The sequence below is a fragment of the Electrophorus electricus genome, chromosome 14, assembly GCF_013358815.1.
Source record: "Electrophorus electricus isolate fEleEle1 chromosome 14, fEleEle1.pri, whole genome shotgun sequence".
In the NCBI taxonomy this organism is placed as follows: Eukaryota; Metazoa; Chordata; class Actinopteri; order Gymnotiformes; family Gymnotidae; genus Electrophorus; species Electrophorus electricus.
In genome coordinates this window covers 22,670,770-22,690,048 of record NC_049548.1, presented here as the reverse complement: position 1 = coordinate 22,690,048, position 19,279 = coordinate 22,670,770, and the positions used below count along the sequence as shown (strand labels likewise).

The window sequence follows — 19,279 nt, the reverse complement described above, 5'->3', positions numbered from 1 at the left end:
CTGTTACTAGAGGACCTGAACACGCTTCTCCAACAGCATGTTCTTCTGGGCCTGATGACAACGCACGCACACATGCACACGCACACACACGGGCACACATACAGACATACAGATACTGTTTAATTTCTTCACATCTGTAGATACACTAGCATAAGTTGATATATACGTTTATGAGTTTGATTATGAGCTGATTTCAAATTGACAGGTACAGAGTATATAGTATACATAGAGAGTGCATAGTTTTACCAGATTGAGTGCTACAGATTCTTGTGATGAAAGGTGACAAACCCAGCGATATGAAGAAAACAAGTACTGGGTTAGTCCCTTAAAGGTTTAAAGGAGTCTCCCTTAAAGGTCTTAGTCCTGCTAATACCACATGCTGATGTGTGAGCGAAACAGTGCAGAGGTGTAGAGACCTGAACTTGGCGACATGCAGGTCTTTCCTGGCAATTAGTGCTGCATTCTGCTGCAGGAGAACCAGAACATGCTTCCCCCCCACACACACACACACAGGTGCGCACATATACACAGATACACATTCTGTTTATACCCTCAGCTTACTCTAGTCTGCAGATGTGAAGAAATTAGTGTTAAACCAGGTACTACATAAACAGTATATAGTATATATACAGAGGTCTCTCTTCTCCAAAGTAGCGGAGAGATATGAAAGGATAAAAGGGGAAAAGAATAAAATGCGCACCGGTTTTAAATTCGCAGGCTACCTGCGCTGAAGGCGTGGAAAACGAGCACGTGACGGAAAGGCTTCCGTACCCGATGGGTCCAGCTCTCGTGCCCAGTCGGTAGCTCGAAGGCCGTGCACATTCGATGCCGCGCGGCCCCTGGGGCTCATGTTTTCAAGGGTCGAAGTGCGCACGTGCTGATGACCGGCGACCTAGCTCCGTGCCCGGGCACAATTCGGGCACTTTGACCCTCTTCAAGTGAATGGATAGATAGAAAAAAAACATACTTCCAGGCCCACCGTGTCACATCAACCATGCAGGGCAAAGTGGCTTCGTCCCTGGGCACACTTTCTTGTGATTTGAGCCTTTAAATAATACAGCATGCAGACTTCCAATGCTCTCTAAATCAAATGCCCAGCAAAGTAGCCTTAAACCTGGACACACAATGGAGACTATTTGACCCTTTAAATCATACTACAACCAGACTTCCAAGCCCAAGAGGTCACACAGTCATGCCCAGCAAAGTCGCTATGGGCCTGGGCAGACCATGCAGTTTGACCCTTTAACCAAAACTAGAAACAGACCTCCAAGCCCAGGAGGTCACAGAATCATACCCAGTAAAGTATCTAGCTAGCGTTCAGCTCAGTAAACCGTGCAAAGCTACTGTAGCTAGCTAGCTAGCTACTGACTGCACTGTTAACCTTGCAGCCGGTAGCTAGCTAGCTAGCTAGCAGCTCAGTAACCGTACAAATTCGCCTGCTGCTGAAAACGGTCAACTTGTATTTATAGCTTTCGTTTTAGTTCTCTCAGCTTACTTATTTGTTTTTTTTTGTTTTTTGTTTTTTTTAGGGCAGTTCAATAATTTCTTAGAAATCTTGGAACATTTTGCCAGTTGGCATCTAGGAAAGCCTTTCTGCCCACAGACAATAAACACAAGCCAGAATTCCTCAAACAGGAATGAATCTACTAATTTACAACACGGTTTAGTAACATTTCAGGCACATGAGTGGAGGAACTAGCAAATTCTAAATGATGAAATCGAAGCTGATAAAAATCCATGAAAATTTAAACTGGTCATGAAAAAATGCTTGTGAATTGAAAATGTAAGTGAGAGTTATCTGGAAAAGAAAGGATTAAAACAGTCTTGATTTGATACATTTTTAAAAATCAAATATCAAGTTTGATCATTCATGACCAAGGGAGTTTCTATGAGCGTGTAAACAACAAATGCATGTGAACTAAATACTACAGTGGCATATAATTAAATAATTTGAGTAACTTTGTGTCACGTCATTTAACGTTTAACTCAAGCCGTTTGTGTTACCGGACTCTTTTATCACTTAACATTAGTAACTGTTTTAGTTGCCTTGTTTATCCAATAACATTCATTAATTAATCAATCGTTTAACCCAAGCAATTTTCGTTACTTCCGCCTCTCGAGGCAAAAATGTCAATCAGAACGTTGCGCCCGCAAACTTCAAATAAACGATGAATAAGGCAAGTAATAAAAATGGATAAAGTTGAAAGATAAGTTGATTAAACTTAAGTCAAATAAAACTACTTATCAGTCAAAGCGTCAATTCATATGCATTTTATTGACTCTAAATTTACGTGCATTTTAATCAGCCATATTTTTGGTGTACAGACCTGAGTTTTGTAGTTGAAGAGAATAAAAGAATCCGTCGTGTAAACTTACGCCATCTGCAGGCTGAGATGGTGTTGGGGTGACCCGGATGTGACATTTGCCAAGCTGATGACATATCGCGATATTAATTGTGAGATTTCCTTACCATCTTTGCTCTTCGCAGAAGGGCACAGTACGGTTTACAGGGCACAGTTTGACCGTTTAAATAAAACTAGAAACAGACTTCCAGGCCCAAGAGGTCACACAGTCATGCCTAGCAAGGTTGCTTTACACCTGCGCACACTTCAGACCGTTTCACTCTTTTAATCATTCAAAGCACCACATTTCAAGGCCCAAGAGGTCACAGAATCATGCCCATCAAAGTAGCTGTGGGCCTGGGCAGACCATGCAGTTTGACCCTTTAGATAATACTACAACCAGACTTCCAGGCCCAAGAGGTCACACAGTCATGCCCAGCAAAGTAGCTCTGGGAATGGGCACACTTCACGCAGTTTGACCGTTTAATAAAACTAGAAACAGACTTCCTGGCCCAAGAGGTCACACAGTCATGCCCAGCAAGGTTGCTTTAAACGTGGGCACACTTCAGACCGTTTCACTCTTTAAATCATTCAAAGCACCACATTTCAAGGCCCAAGAGGTCACACAATCATGCCCATCAAAGTAGCTGTGGGCCTGGGCAGACCATGCAGTTTGACCCTTTAGATAATACTACAACCAGACTTCCAGGCCCAAGAGGTCACACAGTCATGCCCAGCAAAGTAGCTCTGGGAATGGGCACACTTCACGCAGTTTGACCGTTTAAATAAAACTAGAAACAGACTTCATGGCCCAAGAGGTCACATTGTCATGCCCAGCAAAGTAGCTCTGGGCCTGGGCACACTTCACGCAGTTTGACTGTTTAAATAAAACTAGAAACAGACTTCCTGGCCCAAGAGGTCACACAGTCATGCCCAGCAAAGTAGCTCTGGGCCTCGGCAAACTTCACGCAGTTTGACCCTTTAGATAATACTACAACCAGACTTCCAGGCCCAAGAGGTCACACAGTCATGCCCAGCAAAGTAGCTCTGGGCCTCGGCAAACTTCACGCAGTTTGACCCTTTAGATAATACTACAACCAGACTTCCAGGCCCAAGAGGTCACACAGTCATGCCCAGCAAAGTAGCTCTGGGCCTGAGCACACTTCACGCAGTTTGAACCTTTGACCATTTTTGGCAGATTTCACCACGTTATTACAAACGTGGATACGTTATCTTATAATTATAAGCAGTGTGAGATGTGAAGCTAAGCGAAGCACATGTGCAGAATTTCTAACAATAGCCTGTTTTGTATAGCCTAAAGTGATGGAGCACTGTTTAATACTGTTATACTTCATAAAGTGAAGGAATACTGTTTAATACTGTTATACTTCACAAAGTGAAGGAGCACTGTTTAATACTGTTATACTTCACAAAGTGAAGGAATACTGTTTAATACTGTTATACTTCACAAAGTGAAGCAGCACTGTTTAATACTGTTATACTTCACAAAGTGAAGCAGCACAGTTTAATACTGTTATACTTCACAAAGTGAAGCAGCACTGATTTATATTGTATTTTACTTTTCACAAAGTTATTCTGCTTTGTACTTCATAAAGTGAAGGAGCACTGCTTTATTCTGCTTTGTATTTCACAAAGTGAACGAGCACTGATTTATTCTGCTTTGTATTTCACAAAGTGAACGAGCACTGATTTATTCTGTATTCTGTTGCACAAAGTGAACGAGCACCCATTTAAACCACTTTAATAAAGTGAATAAATAACTTGTTGGTAATGAGACACAATTTCACAAATGATGCACTTGTTATTTTTGCTTGATATTATTTATTTCATGAACAATGAACAACAATTCAAACAGTTCGGTTTTCTGTGTATAAATTAAATTAACTTAATTCTATTAACATTCAATTAAGTCAATTTTCTTAATCTTATGCTTAAAGGAACATCCACTTTTAACAATTAACAATATATATATTAGTGGGAGATATTTTTTAAAAAAATGCGGAAAAAGAATAGAAATGAGGAAGACAATGAAATTGACATTCTGTTGAATATCCGTTGCATTTTCGCATGCAATCTTAATCATGATTAAAAAAGAATATAATTACACACAGATAAAAGATTTTAAAAAGCCAGTCTAACAGCATGAAACACAGCTACTTGACCTGCATGCTCAACTGCACATGGCTACTTAACATGCGAAACAACAGCCAACCCTCTATCACCATAGTCCCACCTCCTTGCCGGAGAGATCATAGAGGTCACCTGGACAGGAATTTGGGCAGATTCTGGGTTCTGGTTGAACTGTGGATCTGGGAAGGCCGGGGACGGCGCGAATGAGATCGGGTGCCTCCGGAAGGGCCACGGAGGGCCGAACTGGCTCCGGAGGGTCCCTGGGGCCCCAGACTGGCCACAGAGAAGATTGGCCCCCAACCATTGTGCTTGTGCCACAACAATAATTTTGGTTCATACCAATAAATGATCAAATGCAGACTACAAAATGAGACACTTAATCCATTTACAGCACAAAAGTGCTTTGAAATCTCTATCAAAACATATCCTTATGCTACCATAAGTGGTTTATTATCAAGAATACTTTCAGGCTAAAGTCCTACTAGCAAAATATACAATAAATAAATAAATTAAAATAAGATACTACTTAGGAATATTTTAAAATAAGTGTATAACCTCAAACTCAAACTCAAACTCAGGAATATATTTAAAATAGTACAGTTCTTAGTTCTTGTGAACAGTATTTGAACACATGAATAATGAAACTCTTTCCCACCTCATCCATGAATGGACCAAGTTCGTCTCTTTTCTCACAATTGTTTAGGATGATCGTCATAATCTCGTTGATCAGCAGCCTGCCACATGATATTAAGGTGGCTTTTTTATTTTCTTTATATGTCACGGAATATACTGGAAGGTTCCTAAAGGAGGAAGCAAGATTAATTAGATTAAATTAGAGTATTAGTGTATAAAATCTTCATAAAATATGCATCTTTGAGGAAGTAGACATCTAAGACATTGTTGAAAAAGATGTCTTGCTGAATGTTAAAAGCCATGTCAAAGCCTTGCCTTTTCACACCTGAACAATAACATTTAAGACATTCAGGAATTTCAGATTCATAGTGCAAAACAACTGATGTTTTAATGTGGAGCAGTTTTTAATGGTTTATTTTGTACTGATATTGTGCAGCACTTTGGCTGACACTCTTTTTACGCTATAGAAGTAAAATGTGTCAAATTAAACTTTGCGTGTTATTAATGAATGTATTATTAATTTAAATATTATTACATAAATAAAAAGGGCATCGGTGACATTTTGCTTGCCAAATAATGTGCCCAATTTCATATATACTTTTAAACCACAGAATAATTAATAATTAATAATAAATAATTAGTATATTTTAATTCTCCTTCTGTCACCAATATAACTGAAGGTTCATCGGATATTTCTTATAAGTGATTACAAATGAACGACACATATAGGATTTATTTGTCATCAAAAATATACACTGGGATACATTCATACGTACATCAAGACTTTAAGCATAATTATGTTATAAGAAGGAATGATGGGCTTAGTGTTTCCAACAGTAACATCGCAGCAATATGAAGTCTTCACTAGCAAGTCTGCCTCCAAAAACAAGAGCTGGCGGTGGTGCATCAAGGCCTGGAAATTTAAAAAGCAATAAAATAAAAAAAGCATCACCACAAATTAGCATAAAAAACATTTCATTAAACAAAACGGTTACTAAACCTGTGTAATTGTCATTTCTTTTAGCACTAGCCAAAATATTTTCACTTATCTTTTCTTAGATTACGAAACCTCTAAATGTCTGAGATGTAGGATTACTGAGGTTTACATTATATAAGGAAGTCAACAATATGATACATAAAACAGGTGGACAACGGACAGTGCTAAATAAAAGAAAAAAACAATACTAATCCGCCTAAACAATTTCTGTGCAGACAAACATAATGAGTGGCACTTACCTTTTACATAATTTGAGTTTACTGTAGTGCATGTACTGGCATACCTGCCCTGTTTACAAATGATGCATGGCCCTTACTACTGTACAGTCCTGCAATTATATTTTTTACATTTACATTTACCTGGACATGCCTAATAATCTATTCTATAAGAACATCTGCACTCTATAAATATTTGGACCAAAGGGCTCCGGTGTGTTAGGGTAACCGATCCCACCTGTTATAGGTGTAAAGACATATCTCATAGCCAAATATCACTACCTAGGCCAAACGGCAAGAAGTCTTCCTTCCAAGAAGATTTAATTTGCAAGGAGATCAAGAGGTCTCCAAAAATGATGCATGCTCCTGCTCCTGATAATGGGTTGGTTTAGTTTGCTGTTTCCAAGGAACAACAGGCATAGGGTTTTGATGGACATCATCACAGCACATTAAAGCTTCCATGGGTCGTATTCTCTCTTCCTCTGTTTGGACATCAGATGCAGTGCTCAATTCCGCCTACATAAAACAAACAAACAAAATACATAAATCAGAAAAAGGTTCAAAAACAAACTTTCTGAGCAATGGGGCGAGGTGTGGAGGGTTAAAACCCTGGACAAACACTGGGCCTCAACTCATTCTATGATAGTCCTATGTAATTAAAAGTACCTTAATTTGTTCTTTAAAGTCCGTTAGAGCCTGAAGCAGCTCAAGATCCAAGTATTCACGGAACTTTCCCTGTCCAGTCACCCTATGATTCAACTCACTGGTTTAATACTAAGCTTAGTATGGATACTTATTACTAATCAGTGGGAAAATACCAAAGAGAGTCTAGGACAATTTTACCTGCCTCAACAGCTGTGACTCAGTGACTTTACCTCAACAGCTTCTGCAGATGCACAATCATCCTCACAAGCTGAATCACTGTCTGGTACAACAGCCGCACTGTAAGTGACTGTAAGACCCTCCAGATACATTGCAGCACACCATTACTTGAACATTTCCACATAGTCACTACTAATATACAGGGTGTAGTTTATCTACAGATTACCCTTGGCTAATATATTCAATAGCAGGAGGCTCCTCCTTAGGACCCTTCTGAAGTCACATTGTTTATTTTCTTACTCTGCTGTTATATATTATTTATGCATATTGTGTATATTCTGTATATTTGGAATATTGTTGGCATCTCCTCATTAGTTATGTAGATCAATGTCAATGCTGCTGTAGATGAGTTACCCGTGTCTCACCACAAGCATTTCAATGCATGAACGTTTCTGTCTTTGGGGGTATAGCTCAGTGACTGCAGATCAAGAGGTCCCCAGTTCAACTCTGGGTGCCCCCTTGTGGCAAATATAAATAAACTTCGTCTACATGAGGTATGGTTATGAACAATGCAACTTTTCCGCATTTATAATTATCACTTTAGGAACAACTCCAGTAACTTCCAAGTTAATAGCTGTGTTCAGGAATGAGCTCATCAGCAATTATTCAGTCATGAGCTGGATCGGCTAAAGAAAATGAAACAAGATATCTTACAATTATTTTGCTTCTTTCTCAGGCATTTTTCTAATATAATTTCTACAGGATGTGAATATGGTACCATCGGGCTGATATGACCTGACTTCCAGATAAAGAATAAGGTGGTCCCTGTGGCTAGTTAGGTCTCAGTGTGAAGCCAAAATTCTCACAAGAGCAGGCAATGGTTTACATTTATTCATAGACTATGTCATTGAATATTAACACAACACTTTAAACTAATAATTTATGTCAATTAACAAGTCATTGATTTTAAATTAGTTTTATATGTTAAAGCTTAGTGTTTACTGGTTTCCCCCCACGTACAAAGATGAAAAGAAAAAAATAATTTTTTAAAATCCCGGCCAGGCCAAAGTTTGTTGCACTGTGAAAATTACACCTTGTCCTCTAATTGGACTTTTTGGCACATCATCACAATACCTTAATTTAACTACATTTCAGTCCAATCCATCTGTGAAGATGTTTAATTGTGTTGATTTGGAAAAACACGCCCCCCCCCCCCCCTTCTTGGGTAGGTCAGTCTCTGAGGTAATGCACTTGTTAAAAAGAGAAATGATCAGATGTACAAATGTTCAAATGATTGGCACTTTATTAACTACACCCTGTATATTAATAGTGACTATGTGGAAATGTTCAAGTAATGGTGTGCTGCAATGTATTTGGAGGGCCTTACAATCACTTACAGTGCAGCTGCTGTACCAGACAGTGATTCAGCCTGTGAGGATGCTCTCTATTGTGCATCTGTAGAAGCTGTTGAGGATGTCAGGGGGCAGGCCAAACGTCCTGAACCTTCATAAGAAGAAGAGGCGCTGACGGGCTGATCTTACCGCTGTGTTGGTGTGGAGGGACCTGGAGAGGTCATCGGTGAGGTGTACACCGAGAAACTTAACACTACTGACTCTTTCTACTTTGGCTCCACTGATGTATAGGGGAGAGTGACTGCCCATCTGCAGCTCCTGTAGTCCATGATCATCTCCTTCGTTTTACAAACGTTGAACTGGAGAATGTTGCTGTGGCACCACTTTATAGGCCAATGACCTCATCTCTGTAGGCTGACTTGTCTCCTAGGATGGTTGTATGGTCAGCAAACTTGAAGAGGATGTTAGATGTGTGTTTGGCTACACAGTCATGTGTAAACAGGGAGTTCAGGAGGGGGCTGAGCACACAACCCTGTGGAGCCGCTGTGCTCAGAGTCACTGTTGAAGAGAAGCTGTTGCCTACTTTCACTACCTGTGGTCTGCTCGTCAGGAAGTCCAGTATCCAATTGCAGGGATGGGTGTTCAGACCCAAGTCTGTCAGTTTTGGGATGAGTTTGTGTGTTGATTGATGAGCTGTAGTCTATGAATAGTATTCTCACATATGTGTTTTTCCTGTCCATGTGAGTGAGTGATCTGTTGGGTCGGTATGCTAATTGGTGGGAGTCCATGGTGTCTGGAAGTGTGAAACAGATTTAAGCTTTGACCAGCCATTCAAAGCACTTTGTGGCTGTTGAGAACAGCGCAACTGTTTAGACAGGTGTTTTCTTGGGAACTGGAACAATGGTGGCTTTCTTAAAGCGTGAGGAGATCACTGACAGTCTTAGGGAGAGGGTGAAGATGTCAGGGAAAACCTCCACCAGCTGGTTGGCGTGTGGTCTATGTACCCGACTGTGGACGCCATCCGGACCAGGGGTCTTGCGTGGGCTGACTGCCTTAAAGGATCTGATCACCTCAAACACATGAATGGTTAGGGTGCAGCTCTCCTGATCTACCGGGAGTCTTGCAGCAGGGGGGGTGTTTGCCTCAAACCGAGGACAATGAGCATTTAGCTCCTCTGCAAGTGAGGAGGTCAACCTCAGTATTGATCCAAATATTAAATACATTTTATGAAGTAGTTACTTACTTCAGTCTTGGGCAAAATCCAAATTTCCTCTGGATTTTAATATGACTTTGTTGACTTCCAACGTTCAACAACACAATCCCAGGTAAACGACAGAACTCTTGGTTCAAACTTTGTGCACCTGCTGTTGGAATCTCTAATCTCAGCATGCGCAGGGCAGTCCCAGAGCATTTACAGTTTACAAATCTTACTGACTTCATTTTTCTCAACACAATTTGCCAGGTTTTTCTTATAGTTTTGTAAAACTTGAGCATGAACTATACAGTTTGCGTTACATGAACTGTGATTTCATCACCAACTTAGTATTTCAAGTATAAACAACCATTTCTTAAGTTTGATTTTTCACAGTGTATCCTTCTGATTGGCAGGCCTCCAGCAACCTGATCACTGTGTCCTACATCTGAGTGTCTTCATTCTAAGCCTTGATAGATGGTATAGAAGGAAACATCCTGAATAGTTTTGGAGTTATAACTAATATCTCTGCTTACCTGCTTCAACTGAGGGAAGATGAGTTCATTCATGTGGTACAGTTCTGCCGAGGAGTTTCTTGGTTATTTTGCTTTGCACACATTCATTGCTGAAAAGGTTCTGTGATGGCCGTCACACAAAGAGACAAGATGTGAGGACGCCCTTAAATTCTTTTGAGGGTTATTTCATCCATATTAATTAGCATATCCTTAATTAAAACATTCTCTCAGGAATGGCCTGTGCTAGCATATGGTGTGTTGATGATGATCACCCTGTGGGTTCACCTACATTACGAGACTCACTAAACTCCATGCTTGTCAGGTGCTCACTGAGGGGGTTCAGGCCTATGCAGAACAGCAGCGAGGACAGGGCATCTCCTTGACAAATCTCACACTTGATGGTCACTTGTTCTGTTGGTCTGCAGTTGGCCTCTAGGGTCATCTCCCACAGCTCCATTGACTTTTTGATGAAGGCTCTTAGAGGTCTGTCCATCTTAGCAATGATCTTGTTCACCCGGGCGACATCCAAGCCGGTGTGACTCTCTTATTCCAATCTCTCATTGTTAATGAGGTAGGCGGGATCACACACTATATTGGCAAAAGTATTTGCTTGTCTGCATTCGCACGCATATGAATTTGTGTGACATCCCAAGGTTTAGGAGTGTGTTTATGGGAATTTTTGACCATTCTTCCAGAAGTGCATTTGTAAGGTCAGACACTGATGTTGGATGAGAAGGCTTAATTCATCCTAAAGGTGTTCTGTTGGGTTGAGGTAAGGACTCTGTGCAGGCCTGTCAAGTTCTTTCACACCAAACTCCTTCATCCATGTCTTTATGGACCTTGCTTTGTGCACTGGTGTGCAGTCATGTTGGAACAGGAAGGGGCCACCCTCACACTGTTCCCACACCATAACCCCCTCTCCACCTAATTTTACATTTGGCACAATGCAGTCAGACAAGTACTGTTCTCCTAGCAACTGCCATTCCCAGACTTGTCCATCGGATTGCCAGATGGAAAAGCACGATTCTTCACTCCAGAGAACACGTCTCCACTGCTCTAGAGTGCAGTGGCGGTGCACTTTACACCACTGCATCCGATGCAGTAGGGCTTGAATGCAGCTGCTCGGTCATGGAAACCCATTCCATGAAGCTCTCTACCCACTGTTCTTGGGCTAATCTGAAGGCCACATGAAGTTTGGAGGTCTGTAGCGATTGACTCTGCAGAAAGTTGGTGACCTCTGCGCACTATGTGTCTCAGCATCCGCTGACCCCGCTCTGTCATTTTAAGTGGCGGACCACTTTGTGACTGAGTTGCTGTCGTTCCCAATCGCTTCCACTTTGTTATAATACCACTGACAGTTAATTTCCTCACTACTAAATATTTAGTAGTGAGGAAATTTCACAACTGGACTTGTTGCACAGGTGGCATCCTATCATGGTACCATGCTGGAATTCACTGAACTCCTGAGAGCAACCCATTCACAAATGTTTGTAGAAGCAGTCTGCATGCCTATGTGCTTGGTTTTATACACCTGAATTCAATGATTTTGATAGGAGAGTGAATACTTTTGGTAATATAGTGTGTGTGAGAGTGTGTGTGTGTGTGTGTGTGTGTGTGTGTGTGTGTGTGTGTGTGTGTGTGTGTGTGTGTGTGTGTGTGAGTGTGTGCGTGTGAGAGTGTGTGTGTGAGTGTCTATATACATACATATATATACACACACAATGATATCTTATTACACTTCTGATCTGAGACATATTCTCTCTTCAGTCTACTTATAGAAACACACACAGTCCTACAGTCACAAAGTTGCCTTTTTAGTCCTAAAAGGTGCTATGAAACATGAAACAAAATCAAACGTTTTTGTCTATTAAACTCAAAGCCAGGAACAATTTATACAGATTTAGTTATAGGATAATTGAGAAAGTTAAATAACATCTTTTGCCTTTTCTTGATGATTTTCTTGAATGTTACACTTTGTGAAGCTTAGTAAAGGCAAACGGCATTTTGGGTCTATCCTGAAACAAAGTGAAGTCAACATTAAATATTTTATTATAACTTTTTTATAAATGAATTTAATATTTAATGTGGCACTAGGTGATCACTAGGTGGCAGTGTTCTAACAACAAATGATCATGCGACAACCCTTGAGAAACACATCCGGGTCCGTGTGTGCGGTCCCTTTGGAATACGGAAGTGAATGTAACCGAAGAGCCACTGCAGGAAATACGCACTTTTTAGAGCCCAAATATACTGAACCTCGTGGTTGTGTTGGAACAACATACGTGACAGGATTTTTTTTTTTTTAAAGAAACACAACTTAAGGGACTAATCATACGCTTGTTGTTTCACATTGTGAGAAAAACTAGGGTGTGGTAATCTTACATTGTACAGCTAAAGCACCGTATAAGGTGAGAAACACCACTGGATCATATTTCCTCAGAGCCAGTAGAAAGGAACTCGACATCAGGTAAAGCAAAAAATCTACTCTCTTAATCACTGATTCACTTTCAAGTGGCAGTCAGGCTGTTTGTATAATATTCGGATGTATATTTCTCCGCAAAAAAAAAAGAAAGAAAGAAAAGCCCCATAAAATACCCCAGATATATTGCGCTAAGGTCTAAGGCATGTCGCAAACGTAGCCTAGCGCCTTCCCTCTCACTGAAGGACATAGTTAGCTTAATTTCATGATTCGTCACGTGGTCTGGTTTGTGGCCACGCCCCCACGATGGCGCACACCTGCACCCGGTTGAACGTGGTTTGTGTTTAAACGCCTGGTGTGCGCCGCAGTGTTGGTGTCGCTGGTCACACGTGTACTCATGTTAGCCTTGTGTGTTGGCCGTTTGTTGGGTGTGAGTGCCCCCAATAAACGTCTGCGCGTCCTGTAGTTGATACTTCAATGCTTCCATCCTTTTCTGTTTTATTTCTAATATTTTTCTGTTTATGTCTTCATAGACTCGATCCTTATCAATGACTTCAACCTCAGCAATAAATACGTAAATAAATAGTTCAGAGACTGTACTAGTAGTACAATTTAGCTTTATTTGAGTGTGGAGCGTTTAAAAGTAAAATTTGAAGTAAAATGTTTTAATGCTATAAAGCTAAACATAATCTAAACGGTGTCTTCCTTTCTCAGCAGCCTTTCTCAAGCTTTCTCAAGCTCTGACATTGTGGAATTCATATTTCACTCATTAGCCAGGATGATGAGAGATACTCCATTAAGCACAGAAAACAAGTAAGATCAATCAAGTATTGTTTTCAATTTTAGGAATTTTTAAACATATTTTCTGATCCAGTTCTGATGAATAGAAAGTTTGACGTCAGGATTTAAGGTCATATTTGTCATTCCACTGTCCTGCCCTCACTGCGGTTGCTGCATGGAAGTCTCTGTTCTGGGTTTTCTAGAAGCACTTCTTCTTTAATGCAGCTCGTGCATAACAGTGCACCTACAAACTCACTGTTGTGTAACATTTCTGTGTTAGTACTCTTTACTAATTTAATTTGGTTTTGACCTTTTTCCAACCATTGTGGGTTTTAATATACATTTTCCTGCATTGCATGTGCCCAACTGTCACTTCTCTGCTGCCTTGACCTACAATTCTTCACCATCAATTCTCTCTGGACATGCAGTCTGCCGCCTCTCACTCATAATAGCTGTTTACATGAATCACTTGATTTAATTTTTGAAATTTGTTTCTAGATGGGATCACGTTAAATCTGAATTCCTTGACACCTACACAAACGGTAACTACCTGCAACTTTATGTAGTGTATATATAATTAAAAATAACTTGATGTTGAGTAAGTGAAGTGTGCAGTTGTAAGAGATGTAGTGAAATGCAGGATGTTTAAAATAGATGTCCTTCATCAGCTACGCAATCAAAGGGCTTCTTCACACTTGGACTTTGCACTTGCACAGCTGGAAACGGGGTGTGTGTGTGTGTTTATTATATATATCAAACTATATATTAAACATACACACACACACACACACACACACTTTGTGTACAATTATTAGGCACGAGAGTATTTTGACCTTATCACTTTTATGCATATTTTCCAACTCCAAGGTGTATAAACTTGAATGCCTATTGGATTTAAGCATATCAGGTGATGTGTATTTGTGTACTGAGGGAGGGTGCAGCCTAAGGAGATCAACACCCTATATCAAGGTGTGCAGAATTATTAGGCAGCTTCTTTTCCTCAGGTGAAATTGGCCAAAAAAGAACTTTAACTGACTTAGCAAATTTAAAATCCCCCTGAAAGACTTTACAATTGTTGACTTTGCAAAGACATTGGGAACCATCAAACATTTTGTTGCAAATAGTCAACAGGGTTGCAAAAAACACATTGAGGAAAAAAAGATGCGAATTAACTGCCAAAGACTTTTCAAAGAAACTGTTGCATGCTGAGAGGAATTATGAAATAGGAGACGGAACTGACAATACTTACAATACTTTTTATTGTTTATCAAACTTCCCTTTTTGGGCTCACTTATTTATTAAAATTCTGTTCCCGTTCTAATCACTTGCGTCTCTCGTGTTCGTTAAAATGTCACACTAACACACGCTGTAAATGTGATGTAAGATATTAATCCTTTTCTAATCATTTTTGTAGCTGGTTTTGTGGACCTTGCTAAAATCCCCAAAATTGTAAAAAGTCACTGTAGTACACGAATTCCTCTGGTGAAACCAAAGAGTTACTCTCTGAGAGTGTGTGGCCAGGAGGACACAGTCTATGCAGGGAACGAAGATGAGTTGGAAGCCTGGAAAGATTTCTACCTGCCAAAGAGAATGGAGATGGAGGTAATTGGTGCAATTGATGACTTCCCATGTGAGGCGTTTGGCCTGCAGCTGGTCCTCTTGCTGTGCGAAGATGGCAACATATATGCCCACGAAGATGAAGTTCTACACCTTGTGGCCAGAAGCTTAAAAGAACTGTTTAGTAGTGGCATGACCTTTCCTGGAATAGAAACCTTCCAACTCGGGGAATGTTTTGAATATGTGAGTCTTTTTTCTATTAGTTGCTGAAGAGCTGTTAGTTAATGTTCTAGATCAGTTTGATAGTTTCCTTGTTTATTTACATCTGATTCAACTTGTCAGTTTGATGCTAAGCTTAGCAGGAGTGTTGGGCAGGTAAAATTGTCCTAGACTCTCTTTGGTATTTTCCCACTGATTAGTAATAAGTATCCATACTAAGCTTAGTATTAAACCAGTGAGTTGAATCATAGGGTGACTGGACAGGGAAATGATCAAACCCTTGACTAATCTGTTTTCCTTCTTAGACAGAAGAAGAATACAATAAAATAATGGAATCCAGTGAAGTTAAAGAAGTGAAAGAAGAGCACAGAAAGTTCCGTGAATACTTGGATCTTGAGCTGCTTCAGGCTCTAACGGACTTTAAAAAACAAATTAAGGTACTTTTAATTACATAGGACTATCATAGAATGAGTTGAGGCCCAGTGTTTGTCCAGGGTTTTAACCCTCCACACATCGCCCCATTGCTCAGAAAGTTTGTTTTTGAACCTTTTTCTGATTTATGTATTTTGTTTGTTTGTTTTATGTAGGCGGAATTGAGCACTGCATCTGATGTCCAAACAGAGGAAGAGAGAATACGACCCATGGAAGCTTTAATGTGCTGTGATGATGTCCATCAAAACCCTATGCCTGTTGTTCCTTGGAAACAGCAAACTAAACCAACCCATCATCAGGAGCAGGAGCATGCATCCTTTTTGGGGACCTCTTGATCTCCTTGCAAATTAAATCTTCTTGGAAGGAAGACTTCTTGCCGTTTGGCCTAGGTAGTGATATTTGGCTATGAGATATGTATATAACAGGTGGGATCGGTTACCCTAACATACCTGAGCCCTTTGGTCCAAATATTTATTAGAGTGCAGATGTTCTTATAGAATAGATTATTAGGCATGTCCAGGTAAATGTAAATGTAAAAAAACTGTTAAAGGCATATATGATCAGAACTGACAAGATGCGTCATCTAAGTTGGAAGGTCTGGTCTGGGTGTAGCATTTTGTGTAGAGCTCGTCAATTGCGTGACTCTGTTCCTGAGACTGGAGGACATGGTCCTGTGCTACCACCTCTGTCTTAAATTTACCAGCATCTGGTCATGGTCTGGTCTCTAGATAACTGAAGTAGGGCCTGCACTGGACAAGGCAGTCCTCCAGGTCAGGGCTATAGCATGTGCACACAAAGAGCTCTGCAACTGTTGTTCAAGTGCACCCAAAGCCTGATTAATTCCATGACGTCTGTTTCTCCTGTTGCTTGATTGGGTTTGTCTCATGTAAAATGCACACCTGTAGGTCAACAAAACAGCAGGTCACAGCCCTCCAAAGTTGTGTAGTTTGAAAAACACCTTTTTTTAATATTTTGAAAGTTGGCGACTAGGTATTAGTATAGCAGGTTAACGGCATGGGTAATGTGAAAAATTAGCATCCTCAGCCAATCACCCAACTTTTATATTTGACTTCATCTGTCTTCTTTGCACATACCTCTTGTATGTAGAGGTATCATCTGCCCACTCAATGAGCCATCAAACCTGGTAAAGAGCTTGATCGTCTAACCTCAAGTACCAAACTGCATTTGATACTGACAGCACTTATCTCACTCTATCAGTTCTTTCAGCCTGCATCCTTCCATAGGGTCTCACTGATTTTATAACTCCAACAATTTTCAAGTCATAGCCAACAAACTTGGTAAATATTCTAAACACCTGACCCCAAGCTGCACACTGCAACTAATTAACCTTTTTTTCAGCCAACAACTGAAACTAATTTGTTAAAACTCCTTTTGTAGCTAATGTATATGAATCAAACCTGAAATAAATGGTCAGTTTGTGATACAAATTACATACCTGCCCATTATAATGATAGCTATGCTGATTGTCAATTAACATAGTCATAGATGTTCATGCTGTTACAACAAGCCATCTCAAAGTTTGTTTACAAACTTTAGTTTCTAGTGTGTTATTATACAAGTAAATTGCCATATCCATCTCTCTTTCTCTCTCACACAACACACACACAGTTCCTGATAAACATCCATGACCAGAAGCAATTGTATGAATATATTTTCTAATTATCTCCATGACTTTCATGGTTTTCTAAATATACAAAATCCTGTTGTTTTACAGACACTTTCTGCTTTGCAAACAGGACATTCCACATTGCATTAGCCATGCTGAGGAGATGAATCAGTTTTTGCATGTCATTTACATTTACGGTATTTGGCAGACACTCTTATCCAGAGCGACTTACAAAAGTGCTTTGTCATTTACTGATGGATACATCCTAGCTAGTGCCTTTACAGCATTTAGCTGATGCTCTTTATCAATTCTGACTGAACACAACTAGAGCAATTGAGGGTTAAGGGCCTTGCTCAGGGTCCCAACAGTGACAACCTGGCAGTACTGGGGCTTGAACTGGCAACCTTCCTAGCCAGTACAGTAGATCAGAGTCCAAGATGCCATTGAACTAGAATGCTGTTGAAATACAGGGATCAGTACTTATCAATGCTGAACAGTACTGATCAATGCCCACCCTTGCATTACAACAGCATGTCATTCCTGTGTAGGCTACTCCTGGTCTCATGATAATAGTCTTGTGTTTGTTTCTATAGATTCTAATCTGTTTCTGTACTGTTGTAGTCACCTGAAACTCCAGTTTGATGATATCATGCTTCTACTTTGTTTTTTAGCCAGTTGCACATGTAATGTGATGTTTGATTTGTGTAATGTACATTTTTCTATTTGTTTAGCCTAAAGCAACCACGCACTTCAAACACGTGAAAGAAGGTGTGTGTGCTAAAGAGTACCTGAGGCTTTGTGTGAATATGCTTTTATGTCGTTCTGTCCTTTCCAAATCCTCACGTGTCATAAGAACATAAGAGTGCACATGGGTATGTTTTACTGAGGTGTGATGGGAGTTTTGCCTTTGCTGTCTTCCTTGTTTTTCTGGTTTTAACTTGGTGGGGATATTTTCTCTTTGTTACTGGACAGTACTTGCCTGAACTTGTGTTAGCAACGTGTCCAAACACCCACCGTGTCCTGAAACTACAAAGACAAAGACAGAAATAATTAGTGACATTAATATTTACTGATAATGTTAAAATTTGCTTTGATTTACTTATTAATTTAGGAGTAATCTTCTGTTTACATTTTCTTTACACCTTAGTGATATTCACTATCATAAGAATTTTTATTTATGTTTAGAAACATTTCTAAACATGACCTGAAGACAACACTTTATACCATAATGATGAAATCCATAATCTTTTTTGTCATATACTGTAGAGGGCATATTAGATATGTGCATAAGTGACATGATTATTATTAACAACAGCAATAATATGATTCAGAAAACTCACCTGTATTCTAAAGAGGCTTATTACACTTAACATATAAACTATTATTATGTATAGAGCATTGATCCAGCAGTGCCCCCTTCTGGTGAAGATTGGAATAGTCATGGAAGTTCTGAAGAGATAACGAATCATTAAACTACACAGGAGCACGGAACCAATAATGAGCTATGTGTCTCCCTTTGGTTTTATTATGTTCATACATATATTTATGTTTTACATAACTTTGCTTATATAAGGAAAGATTTGCATAGTATTCAGACCTTTCTATTCATAATTTGTCCTTTTTATGTTGTTAACAATTTTCCTGTACTATGATGTCACGTCACAGGTGTGAGGAGAAAGGCCTGACTTAAACTTAAGATAAAGGTGCTGTTACAGTGTCAAGTTACAGTTAATCATTACCTTCATGAGACAGAAATATCTTCATGTAAACATGCATTGTATATACTTATAATAAAACCATATATAAAAAGGTGTCTCATTAGCAAGGTGCCGCACAAGAAACATCTCATGATTGGTAAAAATCCTGTGCGCTCTCTCAAGACCGCAACCTTATTGTTGCAAAACATACTGATGGCATTGGTTACAGAAGAATACCTAAACTACTGAAGGTTCCAGTGAGCACTGCTGGGGCCATAATCTGGAAGTGGAAAGAACACAATTTCATCATAAACTGGCCATGGCCAGGT

General features: G+C 39.8%; 1 protein-coding gene across 3 annotated transcripts; it reads left to right on the top strand.

Annotated features, from left to right (window-relative positions):
• The first annotated feature begins 12,417 nt into the window (after nt 1-12,417).
• LOC113586128 lies at nt 12,418-17,606 on the top strand. 3 transcript variants are annotated; one of them, XM_027024041.2, is made up of 6 exons: nt 12,418-12,686; nt 13,356-13,451; nt 13,917-13,960; nt 14,833-15,218; nt 15,500-15,631; nt 15,782-17,606. In XM_027024041.2, the coding sequence occupies exons 2-6, from the start codon at nt 13,417-13,419 to the stop codon at nt 15,959-15,961; spliced, it is 777 nt and encodes a 258-aa protein (XP_026879842.2). In that variant the 5' UTR covers nt 12,418-12,686; nt 13,356-13,416; the 3' UTR covers nt 15,962-17,606. The 3 variants fall into 3 exon arrangements, with proteins under 3 accessions (XP_026879842.2, XP_026879843.2, XP_026879841.2); XM_027024042.2 differs by having other exon boundaries at nt 13,353-13,451; nt 14,929-15,218; XM_027024040.2 differs by having other exon boundaries at nt 13,353-13,451.
• The last annotated feature ends 1,673 nt before the right edge of the window (nt 17,607-19,279 follow it).